Below are 22,296 nucleotides of genomic sequence, written 5' to 3'. Positions count from 1 at the left end.
CACACTCCCCCCTCTCCCTCACACACACACTCCCCCCTCTCCCTCACACACACACTCCCCCCTCCCTCACCCACACACTCCCCCCTCTCCCTCACACATACACTCCCCCCTCTCCCTCACACACACACTCCCCCCTCTCCCTCACACACACACTCCCCCTCTCACACACACACTCCCCCTCTCCTCACACACACACTCCCCCCTCTCCCTCACACACACACTCCCCCCTCCCTCACACACACACTCCCCCCTCTCCCTACACACACACTCCCCCCTCCCTCACACACACACTCCCCCTCTCCCTCACACAACACTCCCCCTCTCTCACACACACTCCCCCTCTCTCCCTCACACACTCCCCCTCTCTCCCTCACACTCCCCCTCTCCCTCACACACACACTCCCCCTCTCCCTCACACACACACTCCCCCTCCCTCACACACACACTCCCCCCTCTCCCTCACACACACACTCCCCCCTCCCTCACACACACACTCCCCCCTCTCCCTCACACACTCCCCTCTCTCCCTCACACTCCCCCTCTCTCCCTCACACACACACTCCCCCCCTCCCTCACACACACACTCCCCCTCTCCCTCACACACACACTCCCCCCCTCCCTCACACACACTCCCCCCCTCTCCCTCACACACTCCCCCTCTCTCCCTCACACTCCCCCTCTCTCCCTCACACACACACTCCCCCTCTCCCTCACACACACACTCCCCCCTCCCTCACACACACACTCCCCCCTCTCCCTCACACACACACTCCCCCCCGCTCCTCACACACACACTCCCCCCTCTCCCTCACACACACACTCCCCCCCTCTCCCTCACACACACACTCCCCCCCTCTCCCTCACACACACTCCCCCCTCTCCCTCACACACACACTCCCCCCCCTCCCTCACACACACACTCCCCCCTCTCACACACACACTCCCCCCTCTCTCCCTCACACACACACTCCCCCCTCTCCCTCACACACACACTCCCCCCTCCCTCACACACACACTCCCCCCTCTCCCTCACACACACACTCCCCCCGCTCCCTCACACACACACTCCCCCCTCTCCCTCACACACACACTCCCCCCCTCTCCCTCACGCACACACTCCCCCCTCTCCCTCACACACACACTCCCCCCCTCTCCCTCACACACTCCCCCCCCCTCTCCCTCACACACTCCCCCTCTCCTCTCCCTCCTTTCCTTTCTCTCCCTGCCTCCCCTCTCCCTCGCTAGCGCCTCAGGCCCGGCCGGACTCACCTCGGTAGCAGAACGGAGTCAGTCCGACAACGGGAGGCCGGGTGCCCAGCGCTCCGAAGCGAGCCCGGGGTTCCTGCTGGTGAACGCGGCGGGCCTTTGGACCCGGTTGGCCGGGCGGCAGACGAACGCTTTTCGCTGCAGACTCCCGTGTCCGATTGCGATCGGGGACAGCTGTTTGGAAAGCCCTGGTTTTGCCGGTCCCGCACTCACGGCAAGAGAGAGAGGGGGAAGTAGAGAGAGAGAAGGAGAGAGAGAAGGAGAGAGAGAGAGAGAGGGAAGAGGAGAGAAATTTTTTGAGCTTCAGGCCTGCCTGCAGCAGGCGGAGAGCAGCCCCGAGTCCCCCTGTGCGAGGGTGAGGAGGAGGGGGGGATGGAGGCGGTTAGAGCGGAGCGCTGAACTCGAGGCCCAGGCTTCCTGCGCTGCTAGGCCGCAGCTTCGCGCATCCAGTACAATAGGGATTCCTAAATATTAATGTTCAGGTTTTGAAGCACCCATAGCTAAGAAGACAACTGCACAAAAGAACCTAATGAGGTACACACAGAAAGTGGGAAAAATAAAGACACAGAAAGTGTGGGAAAAAAATAGTGAAGAATCAAGATGGCGGCCACTCACCTCGGTTCAGAGTGATAAGGCCCGCCCACACACGCACCGATTGGTCAACCATCAGGTCACTGAACTGTAGGATTGGTCAATCGTCAAGTCACTCAACACTCAACTGTAGGATGGCCCACCCGTGACGCAGCGATTGGTCAACCGTCGGTCAACTGTCAGGTCACTCGACCGCACGATTGGTCAACCTTCACGTCACTCAATGCTAATGAGCAAATGAGCGGAACTTTTCCCATTTAATGAGCGGAATTTTGAACGTTTTTTGGATACCGTGGGCACGATTTTGTCTGACGGAAAAGTAAATACGCTTATGACCGGTCCGTAATCGTAAGCTTTCTTTTGATGTGACGTGCGTGTAGGTACGCTCTATAACTTTCGAACGTATAGAGAACGGACAGACAGACAGACAGAAGAGGTCTTTTTATAGATATAGATAGATACCACGCACGCACAGAAATTTAAAGTGACCGCACATTAAAAGAAACAGGACAAACGCAGAACAAAGCGCAGTTTACAGGGAACATTGATTGAGACCCGACTGTAATTTTAACTCAGGCCTGAGCAGGGAATCCACCTGGAGTTAAAATCGGGGCCTTTAAAGTATGTATGAACAGGATATTATTTATAACATCAACAGAGCATAAACAAGTGTAAAGTGTGGGTTCACCAAGCATTTTGATTTTTTTTTCGCCCCCTACAAGTGATTACATTTAACTAACCTGGTAAAATACCTCTGCATTGAGTAATACTTGGTCCTTCAACAACCGTAGGATAGAGCGGCTTCAGTCTGATGGGCAAGAAAATTGAGGGGGAAAATGTTAGGTAGTAATGTAACAGATAAAGTGTCATTAATCTCTACAGCAATTGTCTGCTTTAACTGAACTACTTCCATGTTGATTTTCTTCATTATTGCACTTTATATAGATTTTAAATTTAAAGGAATTAAAATTACAATGTGAGGTATTGACATAACACATTGGTCCTAAATTTCTTTGTCTGTTATAACGGAGGTGTTAACCCATTTAAAATAGGTAGAATTAATGAGTATAACTGGCTATGACGTCTTGTGGTACTTTTCATATGTTCTTTATTTTAACTGTTCTGTGTATCTAAAGCCTAATGTTTAGTGAGTTTACCTGTCAACTCGTCTAACTTTACAGTGTCAACTACTAACATTGCACTATTGCAAGTATGCATCTCATATTCGGTCCCAATTCCTTTCCACTGAGCTGTAACCTCCCTCGATCCTTTACTCAGGGTAGAGGCGGCGGCCCGCATTTTTTGAATTTGGGGTCTTCTGCTTCACCTTCAAGTAATTATGTTTTAATATTTTACCTTCTTCATCCCTTTAAGGACCGCCTGTTAGACCGCAGGTAGACCAGAAGGCTGCTTCCAGTGGGGTTCCACAGGGCTCAGTACTCGGTCCTTTACTTTTTGTAGTATATAGTAATGATTGAGACTTCAATGTAGGGGGCATGATAAAGAAATTTGCAGATGATACAAAAATTGGCCGTGTGGTTGACAGTGCAGAGGAAAGCTTTAGATTGCAGGAAAATATCTATGAACTGGTCAGTTGGGCAGAAAAGTGGCAAATGGTATTCAATCTGGAAAAGTGTGAGGTAATGCATTTGGGGAGGGGCAACAAGACAAGGGAATACACAATTAATGGGAGGATACTGAGAGGTGTGGAGGAACAGAGGGACCTTGGAGTGTATGTCCACAGTTCCTTAAAGGTAGCAGGACAGGTAGATAAGGTGGTTAAAAAGGCATACTTTCCTTTATTAGCTGAGGCATAAAATATAAGAGTAGGGAAGTTATGCTATAACTGTATACAACACTGGTTAGGCCACAGCTTGAGTACTGTGTGCAGTTCTGGTTACCACATTACAGGAAGGATGTGATTGCACTGGAGAGGGTGCAGAGGAGATTTACGAGGATGTTGCCAGGACCGGAAAACTTTAGCTATGAGGAAAGATTGGATAGGCTGGGGTTGTTTTTCGTGGAACAGAGGAGGCTGGGGAGATATAATTGAGATGATCATCCATGATCGCATTGAATGGCGGAGCAGGCTCGAGGGGCCGAATGGCCTACTCCTGCTCCTATCTTCTATGTTTCTATGTTTCTATGAGATGTATAAAATTATGAGGGGCCTAGATAGAGTGGATAGGAAGGACCTATTTCCCTTAGCAGAGGGGTCAAGAACCAGGGGGCACAGATTTAAAGTAATTAGTAGGATTAGAGGGGAGATGAGGGGAAAAAATTTCACCCAGAGGGTGGTGGGGGTCTGGAACTCACTGCCCGAAAGGGTGGTAGAGGCAGAAACCCTCATCGCATTTATAAAGGACTGCGTGCACTTGAAGAGCCGTAACCTACAGGGCTATGGACCAAGAGCTGGAAGGCGGGATTAGGCTGGGTAGCTCTTATCCGACCGGAACGGACACAATGGGCTGAATGGCCTCCTTCTGTGTCATACTTTTTCTATGATTGTATGATTCTATATTTTCTGCTGCTCCAGGGAAAACCAATCTTGCAGTGGGGAGGGGGGGGCGGTGAGCAGTGGGGAGGCCTCAAACAGGCCTTAGGCCCCTTATTTGCATCTGCATAGGGGCCAACGCCTGATTCATGGCGTGGGCACTGCACTCGGATTGTTTGGCCTTTACTAATATGGCGGATGGCACATTTCCTGTCCGCCATATTGGAGGCTTAGAAGGCCGTTTAATGCCTGAAAAACAGGAGCTTCACAGCCAAATTTCTAGGCCTGAAGATTGTCTTCGGGCTGCTGTAAAGCAGCACTCTCGCACAGGCCCCACTAGCAGTACAGATTGCTTCATGGCCAGAGGCTGTATTTCCCTAACTGAAATGTAATTTGCATGGACCTGCCCACATTCGAGCAAGTGCTTTTTAGGGCCGTTACACCCGCCCACCAGCAAACACGGCGGGGAGGAAACAGGGTCACAAGAGTGGATCTCTGAGCAAGTGTCTACCTGTGCACGCCCCGATCAGCTGAAAAAATCAGCAAGGGCTGGATAGAAAATCTAGGCCCGCTTATGTAAAAATACATGCTGGAGAATGCCACGTGTCAGGAGACACGGGCTACATTTCACATCCCAACTTTAAGAAAAGAACTTGCATTTATACAGCGCTTTTCATGGACGGCCCAAAGCGCTTCACAGCCAATGAAATACTTTCAGAAGTGTGGTCACTGTCGTGTTGTAGGAAGCGCGGCAACCAATTTACACACAGCAAGATCCCACAAACAGCAATGTGATAGATGAGCAGATAATCTGTTTGCTGTACCTGGCTTTAAGCAGCTGACCAGTCACAACATGGCGACAAGAAACAGACTTCTGGTCACTCTGCAGCTTCTTTACTTTCTCTACTTCGCTGAGGATTTCAAACTTCAATTCATCTCCTGGGGAAAAGCACTGCTTCCAAAAGATATCATTTGACACTTGTAAGATATTAGGTTCCAGTAAATTGAATTGCAGGAAACAAATTAGAATAAAGTTAATCATCATCCAGGGCTATAGTTATGGTCATAGCGCTAGCTTCCCAACCAGATGGTCACAGAGTTGAACTCCCGAGATACCTGACTCTCAAGATCTATTTGCCACATTCTGGAAGAGATTTGATAGTTATCTTGCTGTCCACTAGATGGCACACATCACTACAGCAGAATGTTCCACTTCAAGGAGGGATTTTTCACAGAAATCACAGAATCACAGAAACCCCACAGTGCAGATAGAGGCCATTTCGGCCCATCGAGCCTGCACCGACACATATCCCACCCGATCCCCGTAACCCCTTCACCAACACATATCCCACCCTATCTCCGTAACCCCACACATTTTAATCCCCCTAACACTAAGGGTCAATTTATCATAGCCAATCAACCTAACCCGCACATCTTTGGACTGTGGGAGGAAACCGGAGCACCCGGAGGAAACCCACGCAAACACGGGGAGAATGTGCAAACACCACACAGACAGTCACCCGAGGCCGGATTTGAACCCGGGTCCCTGGCGCTGTGAGGCAACAGTGCTAACCACTATGCCACCGTTTTAAAAGAATGCAATTTGTGTTGCCTTATTACAAGGCCTCTGTTGGCTGATCCACACATGTTAATGGTCAGTGTTTTATGCTGGAAGTCAGTGTCTTGGGAGCCCAGTCATCAGGTCAGTATTTGCTGACAAAAATCAACATGAACCCAGCCCCTCTTGCTCCAACGCAGCTCCTATGGGGATCCTGCTGCAACTGGAAATCATTCCGACTGCTGCATACGAGCAACAGGAATTCTCACACGGACAGGGCCTGGAGTGTCCTCCACATTCGCACCCAGATACACCTGTAGCCTGGCGCAAACAAATTATGTGGCTTAAAAGATTGAGTAGTTTTGGGCGTGAGTGAGTTAAGCGCGTAACTACAATACGCCCAAGTCTCCTCGATCTTTTACATCCATCCATCCATCAAACCCTCCATCCGAACATCTCCTCCCACAAAACTGGCCACACCCCCCAACTCTCAAATGCGAGTCTGCTCCAACTGCACTTTTTCGAGGGTCTCTCCATATTGCGACCAGACAGCAGGAAACAAAGTCATTCTCCTAGCATTTAATTGCAATTTTTTGCGTGTTTTTTTAAAAATTTGCCCTCACTGAGGCTTGCTCTGTATTTTCTGTTTCTTTTAATGTATTTTTATGGCATCAGTATAAATTACATTCAAATTGAAAAGCTTCCCTGATTCCAGGTTCTTAAACATACCTGTTTAACAACAACAACTTGTATTTATGTAGCGCCTTTAATGTAGTAAAACGTCCCAAGGCTGCACAGGAGTGTAAGACAAAAAAATTTGACACCGAGCCACACAAGGAGAAATTAGGGCAGGTGACCAAAAGCTTGGTCAAAGAGGTAGGTTTTAAGGAGTGTCTTAAAGGAAGAAAGAGAGGTAGAGAGGCGGAGAGATTTAGGGAGGGAATTCCAGAGCTTAGGGCCTAGGCAACAGAAGACACGGCCACCAAAGGTTGAGCGATTATAATCAGGGATGCTCAAGAGGACAGAATTAGAGGAGCGCAGATATCTTGGGGCATTGTGGGGCTGAAGGAAATTACAGAGATAGGGAGGGGCGAGGCCATGGAGGGATTTGAAAACAAGGATGAGAATTTTGAAATCGAGGTGTTGCTTAACCAGGAGCCAATGTAGGTCAGTGAGCACAGGGGTGATGGGCGAACGGGACTTGGTGCGAGTTAGGACACGGGCAGCCGAGTTTTGGATGACCTCAAGTTTACGTCAGGTGGAATGTGGTAGGTCAGCCAGGAGTGTGTTGGAATAGTCAAGTCTCGAGGTAACAAAGGCATGGATGAGGGTTTCAGCAACAGATGAGCTGAGGCAGGGGCGGAGACGGACGATGTTACGGAGGTGGAAACAGATGGTCTTAGTGATGGAGCAGATATGTGGTCGGACCTCACTTCAGGGTCAAATGTGACACCAAGGTTGCGAACAGTCTGGTTCAGCCTCAGACAGATGTTAGGGAGAGGAATGGAGCCAGTGGCTAGGGAACGCAGTTTGTGACCGGGACTGAAAACAATGGCTTTGGTCTTCCCAATATTTAATTGGAGAAAATTTTTGCTCATCCAGAACTGGATGTCGGACAAGCAGTCTGACAATTTAGAGACCGTGGCGGGGTCGAGAGAAGAGGTAGTGAGGTAGAGCTGGGTGTCGTCAGCGTACATGTGGAAACTGACGTTGTGTTTTCGGATGATGTCGCCAAGGGGCAGCATGTAGATGAGAAATTGGAGGGGGCCGAGGATAGATCCTTGGCGGACACCAGAGGTAACAATGCGGGAGTGGGAAGAGAAGCCATTGCAGGTGATTCTCTGGCTATGATTGGATAGATAAGAATGGAACCAGGCGAGTGCAGTCCCACCCAGCTGGACAATGGTGGAGAGGCATTGGAGAAGGATGGATTGGTCAACCATGTCAAAGTCAAGAAAGACGAGGAGGGATAGATTACCTTTGTCACAGTCACAAAGGATGTCATTTGTGACTTTGATGAGAGCCGTTTTGGTACTGTGGCAGGGGCAGAAATCTGATTGTAGAGATTCAAACATGGAGCTGCGGGAAAGATGGGCACGGATTTGGGAAGCGACAACACATTCAAGGACTTTGGAAAGGAAAGGGAAGTTAGAGTTGGGGCAGTAGTTTGCAAGGACAGAGGGGTCAAGGGTTGTTTTTTGAGGAGAGGGGTGTTGACGGCAGATTTGAGGGAGAGGGGGACAGTACCTGAGGAGAGAGAACCGTTAACAATGTCAGCTAACGTGGGAGCCAGAAAAGGAAGTTGTGTGGTCAGCAGTTTGGTGGGAAAAGGGTCGAGAGAGCAGGAAGTGGGTCTCATGGACAAGATGAGTATGGAGAGGTCATGAGGGGAGATCAGAGAGAAACTGGAGAAAGATGTGAGTCCAGGGCTAGGGCAGGGGGGAACCTTAGAGGAAGTTTGGCGCAGTGAGCTAGGGGAAGGAAGGGAAGTGGCGGAGACAGCTGAACAGGTGGTCTCAATCTTAGCGACAAATGAGCTCCTCGCACTTGTTGGAGGTGAGGGTGGAGGAGACAGGGGAGAGGGGTTCTGCATGAGTGATGGTCAAAAGCAGATTATATGGTCATTATCACATTGCTGTTTGTGGGAGCTTGCTGTGTGCAAATTGGCTACTGTGTTTCCTACATTACAACAGCGGCTACACTCCAAAAGTACTTCATTGGCTGTAAAGTGCTTTGAGATGTCCGGTGGTCGTGAAAGGCGCTATATAAATGCAAGTCTTTCTTTCCTTTTAAATGTGTTGAAATTTACATTTTTAGACCCTAAGAAGAACTCATTGGTGTAAGTTCCACATTTCCCTGAGTCCTGATTGTTTACACGGATTTCTGTCATTGTACACCCATTTTCAGTTCGGGCGTATTCTAATGAGATTGGGAGGATGTTGGGGCGTTTTTTGGTATCGGCAAAATGGGCACAACATTAGGCGCATTTTCGAGCCTAATTTTAGGGTTACTCCCAGGGAGGAAACTCCAGGCCCAGGGGTTCCTGTCAACAGTACACAGCACCTGAGTCCAGCATCCACTAGCAGCAACACTCAGGCAGGAGTGGCACTGAAGGAAGAGGGAGGGTGGGAGGGAAGATGAATGGCAATGAAGAAGAAGGAGAAAAATTAAGGGAACAGGTAAAGCTAAATGAAACAAAGGGGAAATTAAATGCAGTAAGAGGGCAAAAGTAAAGAATGCTTGGAAAATGTTCCGAGGTAGTCAACTGAAGCATTTTCAATTTCATTTTGAATCTTGTAATGTTAGCAGAGATAGTGACAAGTTCGCTCTGTCCTGTCAGTGCACAGAGCTCCATAGACAGAGAGCAATGCAGAGTCAGCAGTATACCTTTCGTCTGACGGCGCCACACTGCACTCTAACACAGGAATGCAAAAAAGCTTCCATAGCAATGAATAATATTCTGGTCTTGGTAATCACAATATTGTGACAAAGCAATAAAATTAAGGAAAACAAACTATATAAGAACTGACATAAGAAAACTACTAGGCACTTGGTCTGAGTATTAAACAAGGCTTTAATCAACTGTTTTTCAACATGGAGATCTAGTTGTGTCCTTCACTAGTTCCTGTTAAAGAATGTCCTGAGCAAGCTGGGCCCATGCCAGAGTATTTATACTCTCCCTGGACAGCGCCACCAGCAGGCCGCCCAGTATTATTTCATAAGTCATTTCCACATGAATGACAAGATTCATGTCAAGAACACTCAAGACTGCAGAAGTGCAACAAAACTGACAAGCTTAACGGCCTGCACTACTGCAAGCAGAGGGCTATTGTACTACCCTTAAAAATAAGTCGCCAACAGCATCGAGAAAAACCCTCAGTGAGCATTTAAGAATAAATGTAATGAAGAGTTTGACTGTTGAGCTAGCCAAGTCATCATAAAACCTGTATGATTCACTCTTTCCAAAAAGAAACTGAAATGACTCACCACGTGATGGAGACGAGGTACAGTGCTCTGTTTGAAAGGAGAACTAACCAAATGGTTTATTTTTGTTTGCATAGCCTTAGGTAGGTTGGAGCTAACTCTGGCTGAGTTGGTCTGCAAATTCACTCCCCCTGATGATGGGTTAGAAGGCAAACTACGGGGCATAAGCAACAAAGAAGAAGTTACTAAAAAAGGGCGAAACATAACTGAAGGCAATTACAAATTCAACAGAAATATAAGTAGTGTACAAGGTGGCCTGGCAATGCAGCACGTCAGAGCAAAAATGCTCCACACACCACAGAGTTCCCCAGACATTTTCCAATCACAGCCGTGCCATTGGGAGAGATGCCAAGTGGGTGCAAGGTAACTCCTGCAACAAAAAATGGGAGGGAAGGTTAACTTATGCCAGCTCGCAGCCAGTTCAAGAGGCTTGGGGACAGCTCATTGTTCTGCTCTTTCAGCTGAGGAAGTGCATAATGTAAGAGATCAAAAAATGGAAAGAAAGTAACTTATAAAATGAGAAGGCAAAAGTAAAAAGCCCACTCGTATACATCTGTAGCTGTGTTACATAAAATGCCCCCTCAGAGCTGCATGCTAAATCCAATATATGTAAATATACCTTTGGCGCACATTAATAAATCATGACTTGTCCTGTAAGTGGACTGCCAAAGAGCTCATTCAGTAATGATCAAATTTACCATTATTTAAAATTTTTAAAAAATCTGTTTCAAACATTATGGGGGAGAAATTGGGTTGCTTTGCGCCTCTCGTTAGCGCCCCCAGCTAACGGGGTGTAAATCCCCTAGCGCCCAGGTGCGGCGCCGCTAACACCTCCCACGAAATTCAGCGGGAGGTTAACGGTGGCAGTAGCCAGTAGCGCCCCGCTCCGCTGGCGATAATGACAACATCGCTGTGCGCAGCGCCCCGATTGCGCCCTGGCCGCAAATTTCCCTTGCTCCCCATAACTATCGCCAGGCAATGGGACCAAGAGGATCAGCGGGCGGTTTTGCCACGGCGGTAGTGTGCTGCGGCGCTACTTAAAGGGCAGGTGTCGGATGGCCATTTTTATTTTGGCCGACTGCCAGCACCTGCCCACCTTTAACATTTCTATGCGGGGTGCCGGCCGCGATCGCTCAACCCGGTACTCCTCTTGAGTGCCAGGCTGTATCCATGGCACCCTGCTCCCCAGCAGGGCCCTGGTGCGCGCAGCGCTAGGCCCCTCCCCTTTAATCAGGGGAGGAGGCCTGCAATAACGCGGCGCTACATGCCGCCGCACGTGGAGCTGCTGCACGTTGCGCCACGACATTGAGAAGTAGCACCCCAAGGAGGTGGAGCGCTTCAAGCACTGCTCCACCTCCTTCTTGGGGCGCTACTACTGAATTTACGGGGTAGGGGCACTAACTTTTTTGGAGCACTAGAATTAGCTCCCCGGCGGCTACCCAACTTTCCCCCCGATATTTAAGGATAGGACTAAGATTTTTTTTTTAAAAGCATAATTTGTTCTGAGACAAAGTGAAGCCAACTGTCCAAACAAATCCTTAAAGGTATTGCTTAAACTCAAAAAGAAAGACTTGCATTTATATAGCGCCTTTCACAACCTCCGGATATCCCAAAGCGCTTTACAGCGTAGTCACTGTTGTAATGTCAGAAAAAAAGTTGGAAAAAAAAGTAAAGCAATCAAATTGGATCATCCACATTAAAGTTCCATACCCTCAAAAGTCACTTTGAATTTCAAAAGTATTATTGTTTGATAATAAATGACTACTGGGGAGTAGAAAATTCTGCGACGGAGTAGGGGTTTGTTTAGGTCTTCACGAGATATTCTCTTGGGTCATCAGTCAGTCTTCCATACCCTACAATCTGGAGAGTACCTTACCCGACTAGAAACATAGAAACATAGAAGATAGGAGCAGGAGTAGGCCATTCGGCCCCTTGAGCCTGCTCCTCCATTCAATGCGATCATGGCTGATCATCCAAGTTCAGTACCCGGTCCCTGCCTTCTCCCCATATCCCTTGATCCCTTTAGCCTTAAGAAATATATCCAACTCTTTCTTGAATATATTTAATGAACTGGCCTCCACCGCCTTCTGTGCTAGAGAATTCCACAGGTTCACCACTCTCTGAGTGAAGAAATACCTCCTCATTTTTGTCCTAAAAGGCCTACCCCTTATCCTTAGACTGTGACCCCTGGTTCTGGATTCCCCGACCATTGGGAACACCCTTCCTGCATCTAGTCTGTCCAGTCCTGCCAGAATTTTATAAGTTTCAATGAGATCCCTCTCATTCTTCTAAACTCCAGCGAGTACAAGCCCAATCGACCCAATCTCTCCTCATACGTCATTCCTGCCATCCCAGGTATCAGCCTGGTGAATCTTCGCTGAACTCCTTCCATGGCAAGAATATCCTTCCTCAGATAAGGCGACCAAAACTGCACACAATACTCAAGATGTGGTCTCACCAAGGCCCTGTACAACTGCAGCAAGACATCCTTGTTCTTGTACTCAAACCCTCTCGCTATGAAGGCCAACATACCATTTGCCTTCTTAACCGCTTGCTGCACCTGCATGCTTACCTTCAGCGACTGGTGCACAAGGACACCCAGGTTTCGTTGCACTTCCCCTTCTACCAATCTATTGCCATTCAGATAATAATCTGCCTTCCTGTTTTTGACACCAAAGTGGATAACCTCACATTTATCCACGTTATATTGCATCTGCCATGCTTCTGCCCAATCACCCAGCCTGTCCAAATCATCCTGTAGTTTCTCAGCATCCTCCTCACAGCACACACGCCCACCCAGCTTTGTGTCGTCTGCAAATTTGGAGATATTACATCTGGTTCCCTTGTCTAGATCATTAATATATATTGTGAATAGCTGGGGTCCAAGGACCGATCCCTGCGGTACCCCACTAGTCACTGCCTGCCACTCGGAAAAAGACCCGTTTATTCCAACTCTTTGCTTTCTATCTGCCAACCAGTTCTCTATCCAAGTCAATACCTTGCCCCCAATCCCATGTGCCTTAATTTTACACGCTACTCTCTTATGTGGGACCTTATCGAAAGCCTTCTGAAAGTCCAAATACACCACATCCACTGCTTCTCCCTTATCTATTTGACTAGTTACATCCTCAAAAAATTCCAGTAGATTAGTCAAACACGATTTACCTTTTGTAAATCCATGTTGACTTTGTCCGATCCTGTCACTGTTTTCCAAGTGCTCTGCTATTACATCTTTTATAATGGACTCCAGCATTTTCCCCACTACCGATGTCAGGCTTACCAGTCTGTAATTCCCCGTTTTCTCTCTACCACCTTTTTTGAATAGTGGGGTAACATTAGCTACCCTCCAATCCATGGGTACTGTTCCAGATTCCATCGAATGTTGGAAGATGATCAGCAATGCATCTACTATTTCTAGGGCCACTTCCTTAAGTACCCTAGGATGTAGATTATCAGGCCCTGGGGATTTATCGGCCTTCAATCCCATCAATTTCCCTAACGCCATTTCCCTACAAATACTGATTTCTTTCAGTTCCTCCCTATCATCAGACCCTATGTTCCCCGACATTTCTAGGAGGTTATTTGTGTCCTCCTTTGTGAAGACAGAACCAAAATATGTATTTAATTGGTTTGCCATTTCTTTGTTCCCCATTATAAATTCCCCCGATTCTGACTGCAAGGGACCTATGCTTGACTTCACCAATCTTTTTCTCTTCACATATCTATAAAAGCTTTTACAGTCAGTTTTTATGTTCCGTGCAAGCTTACTCTCATATTCTATTTTCTCTTTCTTAATTAATCCCTTTGTCCTCCTTTGTTGAATCCTAAACTGCTCCCAATCCTCTGGATTACTGCTTTTTTTGGCCAATTTATATGTCCTCTCCTTGGATCTTATGCTATCTCTAATTTCCCTCGTTAGCCACGGTTGAGTCACCTTTTTTGTTTGATTTTTATGCCAAACTGGGATGAACAAATTCTGTAGTTCATCCATGCGGTCTTTGAATGTTTGCCATTGCCTATCCACCGTTAACCCTTTGAGTGACATTCTCCAATCAATCCTACCCAATTCGAGCCTCAGACCATCGTAGTTTCCTTTATTTAAATTCAGGACCCTAGTCTCTGAGTCAACTACTTCATTCTCCATCTTAATGAAGAATTCGATCATATTATGATCGCTCCGACCCAAGGGGCCTCGTACAACAAGATTGCTAATTAATCCTTTCTCGTTACATAATACCCAGTCTAAGATGGCCTGATCTCTGGTTGGTTCCTCGACATATTGGTCCAGGAAACCATCCCGTAAACACTCCAGGAATTCCTCCTCCACAGTATTGTTACTAATTTGGTTAGCCCAATCTATATGTAGATTAAAGTCACCCATGATGATTGCTGTGCCCTTTTTGCACGCTTCTCTAATTTCCCTTTTAATGCCCTCCCCAACCTCCGCATTACTGTTTGGAGGTCTATATACCACTCCCACTAATGTTTTCTGCCCCTTGGTATTTCTCAGTTCTACCCATACAGATTCCACATCATCAGAGCTAATATCCTTCCTTACAATTGTGTTAATCCCTTCTTTAACCAGTTATATGATAGTGTGACCAATGTTCCCTGTCATTTTGTTTGGCACCGCGCAGCCCCTTTAAGATTTTTCTCATTGAAAGGCCGACAAGCCGACTGTGCGGGGTCCCTGGAGCGCTGCGCAACCGCACAGTTTACAGGAAGCATTGAGTGTGACCTGGGGGCTATAACAGTGAGGCCCTCTGCTGTCTGCACTGGACTCAGTGATCTTGCTGTCTCACACATCTATTTCTCCTATCTTCCGGGAGACTGACTGATGAGCACTGATGAGACAAAGCCAATTGCAAACCAACAAACTGGTTTATTTTGGTGAAACACATGACCAAACAGAACAGTTTTCAGTGACAGTCAATCTGTTTCCTATTGCTTCTTGTAACAACAAAAATAATTAATCACATAAACACAGCCCTCGACACGGTCGTAACTTCACTTTGCAAGTCAGTATTCACTGAACTGGCTGGTGTTAATTTTAGAAAAGGAGTTCTCTGCCCTTCTGACTGTTTTAAGTATCAACTTAATCCAGGAGAGACTTGAACAAAGTTGACCTTTGACCCTCCCCCAGCTCTCTGCGTCAAGGACTTTGCTCATTGCACTGCCAATCATATCTGCCATCTCGCATGAGGATCCTCACCCCATAGCCCCTTATATTGTCTGTTCAGCTAGGACCCCTGCTGTGCTCAATGAAACCATTCCAACATTATAGGTGTGAATGTCTCTAAAATGTACAAACTCCAACATCTCTGGTATGCAAGAAACATAATTCTGGTAGTCAAGGTTTGCCTGTAAAGTGGTCCAAAATGCTGGCCACCATCAAAATGAACATCCTTGGAAGACATGTCATCAGAGAAGCCCAGGAGGGGTGCAGGAACCCAGAATGGTGGCTCTACATTAAGTCAATAATATGCCACTAAAACAATAGTGGGTAACTGGTTGGTGCAGAGGGTTAGACACTAGCCTGGGATCTGGGTTCAAATCCAGCCCAGATTGATAGGATCAATGTATCCTCTGTCTGGTGGCTGTAAGCATCCTCTCTGAAATAAATCTCAATTTAGTCAGTATGGGCCTACAATGGGCTTAACTCAGAGGCCACAGGATTGGCTGTTGTGGGAAATGGAAAAATGCCACGTTGGTGCATTTGGGACTGAGTCAGAGGCGCCTCATAGAAACATAGAAGATAGGAGCAGGAGTAGGCCATTCGGCCCTTCGAGCCTGCTCCGCCATTCAACGAGATCATGGCTGATCATCCAAACCCTAGCACCCGGTCCCTACACCGACAGCCATCCCACCCAAGCCCTATCCCCGTAACCCCACGTATTTAATCCCCCCTAACACTAAGGGTCAATTTTTTTATCATGGCCAATCAACCTAACCCGCACATCATGTAAGGCATTGCCTCACCTAGAATGGTCAGACTTGCAATGAATGCAGAATGGCACACACTCGAAAACAACTATTTCTGTTTTAGAATATTCCACGCACAACATGGCTGCATGACCATTTGCAAACTTGCTTTCTTTTTGGATTTTATTTGACCTGTTTAAGCTTCTCCTTGTGGTGACTGGGGCTCTATTCCTGCTATACAGTGCGTGCAGGCAACAACACTCCATTTGCGCAAAGGGTCCGTCGCCATGGTGACAAGCTGCCTTGTTTTGACATGTAAAGTGTGTGCTTCACCTGCCAAAATGATCACCGGCCACTGACGCACAGAGTAAAGAGAGCTCTGCAACTGGCCTGGGAATGCTAGATGCTGACACTGGCTCCCTGAAATGCAAAGAGTTCTATTCCCAAGCACTAACATCCCTCAGCTTGATGAGCACAAACATTTATAGGTTGAAGATATCTTGGTAATTATGTTTTTTATTTATGGTCTAGTAATAAGGAGGAATTAAAGGAAATTAGTATTAGTAAAAAAAGAGTGTTGGAGAAATTAATGGGACTGAAAGCTGATAAATCCCCAGGGCCTGAAAGTCTGCATCCCAGAGTAATAAAAGAGGTAGCCATGGAAATAGTGGATGCATTGGTTGTCATCTTCCAAAATTCTATAGATTATGGAACAGTTCCTGCAGATTGGAGGGTGGCAAATGTAACCCCACTATTTAAAAAAGGAGGGAGAGAGAAAACAGGGAACTACAGACCGGTTAGCCTAACATCAGTAGTAGGGAAAATGCTAGTCTATTATAAAGGATGATAACAGGACACTTAGAAAATATCAATGGGATTAGACAAAGTCAACATGGATTTGACAAACCTACTGGAGTTTTTTGAGGATGTAACTGGTAGAATAGATAAGGGAGAACCAGTGGATGTGGTGTATTTGGATTTTCAGAAGGCCTTTGATAAAGTCCCACATAAGAGGTTAGTGTGCAGAATTAAAGCACATGGGATTGGGGGTAATATACTGGCATGGATTGAAAATTGGTTAACAGACAGGAAACAGAGAGTAGGAATAAATGGGACTTTTTCGGGGTGACAGGCGGTGGCTAGTGGTGTACCGCAGGGATCAGTGCTTGGGCCCCAGCTATTCACAATATATATCAATGATTTGGATGAGGGAACCAAATATACTATTTCCAAGTTTGCTGATGACACGAAACTAGGTGGGATTGTGAGGAGGATGCAAAGAGGATTCAAGGCGATTTAGACAAGTTGAGTGAGTGGGCAAATACATGGCAGATGCATTATAATGTGGATAAATGTGAAGTTATCCACTTCGGTAGGAAAAACAGAAAGGCAGAGTATTATTTAAATGGTGATAGATTGGGAAATGTTGATGTACAATGGGACCTGGGTGTCCTTGTACACCAGTCACTGAAAGCAAACATGCAGGTGCAGCAAGCAGTTAGGAAGGCAAATGATATGTTGGCCTTCATTGCAAGAGGATTTGAGTACAGGAGCAAGGATGTCTTACTACAGTTATACAGGGCCTTGGTGAGACCACAACTGGAATACTGTGTGCAGTTTTGGTCTCCTTACCTAAGAAAGGATATACTTGTCATAGAGGGAGTGCAGCGAAGGTTCACCAGACTGATTCCTGGGATGGCAGGACTGTCACTTATGAGGAGAGATTGGGTCGACTAGGCCTGTATTCACTAGAGTTTAGAAGAATGAGAGGGGGTCTCACTGAAACGTATAAAATTCTAACAGGGCTAGACAGACTGGATGCAGGGAGGATGTTTCCCCTGGCTGGGGGGGGGGGGGGTCTAGAACAAGGGGTCACAGTCTCAGGATACGGGGTAAGACATTTAAGACTGAGATGAGGACAAATTTCTTCACTCAGAGAATGGTGAACCTGTGGAATTCTCTACCACAGAGGGCTGTGGCGGCCAAGTCACTGAATTTATTTAAGAAGGAGACAGATAGATTTCTAGACGCAAAAAGCATCAAGGGGTATGGGGAGAGAGCGGGCATATGGTATTGAGATAGAGGATCAGTCATGATCATATTGAGTGGCGGAGCAGGCTCGAAGGACCAAATGGCCTACTCCTGCTCCTATTTTTCTATGTTTTTTTTCTATGTTTCTAAATGGTTAATGGAAAAGTAATGTGTACAGACTCCCACAGCCTTTCCTTCTCAGGCTGTAAAACTCAAAATGTGTACCTTACTTCAGAATCATCTTGACAGACCATGATTATTTTATAGCCTTGATTTATTTTCTGTCATTTGTACAGATTTCCTATTGATCTTTGTTGGCGCCAAAAAAAAATCCTCCGAACTGTCAGTCGGTCGAGTGCCTCTACTTTATGCTTACACTCACCTTCCAGATGGAGGAAGTCTCTGCCTCTTGGAAAGGCCGCTATGGACGGAAGCAGTTTGTGCCACAGAATAGTTTGATGCTCTGCTGATAAAACTTGCAGTCGGGGCTGGGATCCTATCGATATTTATCAGAGCTGCCTGCACAGGCTGGTGAGTACACAGGTACATGTTTAGTAGCAGAAAATGCAGTTGAAAGTAGCTTATACAATTGCAGAGAGAAAATGTTCCAGCTTAGACACATTTTTCACACGTGTGGCCATTTAATCACATAACATTTAGCATATAACCAAAACAATACTTCCTTTCAGATGCAGATGTATTACTTCATGTTGGTTCCAAACAGTAATTGCTTGAGATATTTCTGCTGGAATTGTTAAAAACATTAATGAATACTAACTCAGGAAATCAAGCAATTGATTCCGGATTTTATAATACAAATGAGGGAAGAGGCATCTTGAAACACACAGTTTTCTTTGCTTCATCTTTTTTATAGCTTAAACATGCCCTCCCTCCATCTTGGCTGCCGTGTATGTGTGCTATCTACAGGATGCACCGCAGCAAGTCTCTAAGGCTTCTTCGACAGCACCTCCCAAACCTGTGACCTCTACCACCTAGAAGGACAAGGTGGCATCATCACCTGCAAGTTCCCCTCCAAGTCACACGCCATCCCGACTTGGAAATGTATCGCCGCTGGGTCAAAATCCTGGCACTCCCTACCTAACAGCACTGCGGGAGCATCTTCACCACACGGACTGCAGCGGTTCAAGAAAAAGGCCCACCATCACCTTCTCAAGGGCATCTAAGGGCGGGCAATAAATGTTGGCACCGCCAGCGATGCCCACATCCTGAGAATGAATAATAATAATAAAAACTATTTTCCCTCTTCCTTTTAAGTCTCTGTGTCATTCCCTGACTGTGAGGATCTATCTAAATGTGGCCTGTTTGGAAAATAACATTGGGATTTCTGCAGATCCCTAAATAAAAAGTGATGTCTGTGTGTGTGACAGTAGTTTGTGGGGACCACCACAGAAATACATAGAGGTTGAAACAGGGCATTCGGCCTAACCAGGCAGTATTGACTTTTACCCTCCATGCAAGCAAACAGTTGGAACAGCTTCACCCACCCTGTCCCCATATCCCTTCAACCCCCTCTCCTTCACCAAATAATCCGCTTCATTCCCAAAGGAGGAATCGTTCCTTGACCACCAGCAGCTGGCGCCTTTTAAACAAAACTTAAATGCACAGAATTTGACTGGATATAATGTAGGGGCGCATTAATTACTCTTTAATATTTATGAAGATTGCATTTTTAATCCGTGGCTCTGCTGTCAGTATGTCTCAAAGATCTTTTCGTCGTGCTTGCTTGCCAAGTTTTGCCCTATTTTAAATGCACACATTGAGAATCTGAATTCTGGACGCTTTATAGCCGAGTGCTTATCCCTAGAGCATGTATCTGAGTTGTTTATTAAAGCTGCGGAGTTATTATCCGTTAGTATTGCTACAGACGTACAAGAGATGTTAAAATTAGTGGCAATTGCAGGAAAGGAACAGCGTTCCTGGGTGGTGGAGGTGAGCATATCTTTCCAGTGGTTTGTAACAATGTTTCCCGATTTTGTTATTATTCTGCCGCGACCTGCTTAAATTTTTTTTTAAGTCATCTTCTCCCCTCCCCCTTCCCTTCTCGGACAGTCACTTTCACACCCAGCCTTTCTCAAAGGTCTGTTGTGGGGTTTTTTTTACACCAGAGCAACACACTTGCAAAGCACGAGAAGTGTGAAAATGCCGTGAGGGCAGCCCCTACCACCAAGTCACAAAGACAGGCAGCTAATGTCTGGCTTGCTTCCCCCACTGTGGAACACACCACCGATTGACAGGGATTGGGGCGCGGTTTAACTCTGGAAACTGGCGAGGAGTGGTTGGGGGGCGGGGATCTCGGTCTCAATCAGCTAGGGTTAAAAGCTGGTGGCCGCTGCCTCCCGTTCGTACCTTGCTTGGCCTCTCGTATCTGCAGCTCCCTGTTGCACTGCCTGAATGCCGATTCCACTTGAGGGGGAATTCAGTCACGTTGCTGCAAGATGTTTGTTCCATCTCACACACGCACACATTGGGAGCTTTCGCCGGATCCCCCTGCCCCCGGAGTGAAGGTTGCTCGCTGAGGTATCCCCTGTTCATGCTGCCACGCTCACATAGCTTGGCTAAAGAGGGAAAAAAGTATTTCGAAAACACATCAAGGCGCAGAGGCCCAGAGCAGCCTATTTGTCGACCTCCCACTGTTACTGTGAGCCCTGCCCGTTCCCATGCCGCCCCAGACTGCCACAATAGAAGCCGGCACAGCCTAGCTCACATCAACACTTCTGGTGAAAGGTCATCGGCCTGAAACGTTAACTCTGTTTGTCTCTCCCCCGCAGATGCTGAGTGTTTCCAGCATTTTCTGGGGGTATTTTTGTATTACACGGCAACACTCTCCAGTTCATCGCTGTGATGGTTTCAAAGTATAAAGGAGAAATAGAAAAGTACACGTTACGACAGAGAAGAAGTTTTTTTAGGCAGCATTTGAATGAAACAATTTTTGGTGGTTTATTATGCATGTAAATCACTTAATTTTGATGAAAATGTTACATTCTAATCAGGACTTAAAGGGTTAAATTATGAGGGCAGGTTGCAAAAACCTGGTTTGTATTTGTCTTGTTTTGCACACTTTGTACAAAAATAATAAATTGCAGGACAACAGAGTATTACAGTTTAAACTCTTTTAATGAAGCATCAGGTCTGTAAGCTTTCTCAATCTGTTGTGTATGTACCTTTAAGAGAAGAACTGATTTTATACTGCAGTACCGGCAGTGACCACCCCTGTATATAAAGCCATAGCAGGCTTCTGTACGTCAGTCTTAAGTTACCCTCTGTTCAGCTGCAAGCACGAGCAGAGGGAGCAGCCAGACTTTGGAGAGTGGATTAAAGTGGTGGTCCCCTGACCAGGAAGAGGAGGAGAACGTTGGACCACCACCACCAACTCCACCATCATTACATCAACTGAGGTGCCTGGAGAGAGAGGACAGAGGAGGAGAAGGAGAAAGGAGGCCTACATCAACATCAACCAGGGGAGAGGCCTTTCTATCACTGCCTCCCCAAATTGGCCTCCACTTCAGGAGAGGGGAGAGAAACCAACTGCTTGAAAGGAGGGAAGAAAACTTCATCCGGAACATCTACAGGTGGGTGTTATTTGGGGCACTCTCCCAAGACTTTGTATTTTAGGTGGGGGGAGAAAAGAAGAAGCAAGGCCGGATCATCAAGGGGTGTAGTGTGTGTGTGTGGCTCTTGTTAAAAGCTAGGCCACACACACCACTAATTAGCATCCCTTCTATTGCCTGCCCTGGGAGAGCTTGGAGCTGCCCAAGGTGAAGTCCTTAATTTAATTTAATTACATCGTTAAGACCTGTTGCAGGACTAAGCCTGGGCTTCTCCAGCTTTTCCAGGTGAAGACGTCTTCTCCCCCTGCCAGAAGACCACCATCACCAAAGACTTTTTCCATCGGAGAGTGCAACCCTGCCTACACCCACCCACCATCCTGAGTGGCAACACTGCCCTTTGCGGCTTCCCTCCTTCCCACCCCCCCCACCTCTCTCTCTTTGTCTCTCTCTGCCTGTCTTTCTAAGGCACCTTAGTTTCATCTATTTTATTAATTGCCAATTGAGCAGAGGGGCGAGGGCTCCTCTCCCAATTTAAATCAATAAGGAGAGAGGTGTGTCCTCATTTTAATCAGCTCCCTCTGCTCAATAGAGGACAAAAATATATATATACACCGAGGCCATTAACACCTTCAGGCCTGTGACTTGGGGTGAGTGTAGCCCTTAAAAAAAGCACCCCAGAATGGCGACTGCATCTTCGCCGGTGGCGGGGCCAGCCGGGACCTATGCGAGAGTGGTAGCCACAACCACAGCTGCTCCCGCTGTTCCTGCTGCCCCGTCACCTTTTCGATTAATAACAAAAAAGCTTGGGGTGAAGAGCTACACTCACCCCACTATGACCGTCAAGGCCATGGCTGGGGTTGTCGGCCCCTCAGCCATCGTCG

At 47.0% G+C, this 22,296-nt stretch overlaps 1 protein-coding gene across 1 annotated transcript in view; it reads right to left on the bottom strand.

The window, feature by feature from the left end:
* The window catches only part of LOC147121802 (uncharacterized), a 363,729-nt gene extending 343,169 nt beyond the window's left edge, over positions 1-20,560 (bottom strand). The window contains exons 1-5 of the mRNA XM_085982314.1: positions 20,214-20,560; positions 18,229-18,374; positions 9,897-10,047; positions 5,176-5,303; positions 2,598-2,665 (exon numbers count right to left, since the gene is read on the bottom strand). Of these exons, the coding sequence (XP_085838440.1) occupies positions 2,598-2,665; positions 5,176-5,303; positions 9,897-10,047; positions 18,229-18,374; positions 20,214-20,399 (679 nt within the window). The 5' untranslated portion in view covers positions 20,400-20,560. The remainder of the gene's footprint in view (positions 1-2,597; positions 2,666-5,175; positions 5,304-9,896; positions 10,048-18,228; positions 18,375-20,213) is intronic.
* Between the last annotated feature and the right edge of the window lie 1,736 nt (positions 20,561-22,296).

The sequence above is a fragment of the Somniosus microcephalus genome, chromosome 3 (genome assembly GCF_052327205.1).
Source record: "Somniosus microcephalus isolate GS21.2 chromosome 3, FLI_Smic_1.0, whole genome shotgun sequence".
Taxonomy (NCBI): domain Eukaryota; kingdom Metazoa; phylum Chordata; class Chondrichthyes; order Squaliformes; family Somniosidae; genus Somniosus; species Somniosus microcephalus.
The sequence above is the reverse complement of the archived record's forward strand: the minus strand, read 5'-3'. Positions and strand labels throughout refer to the sequence as shown.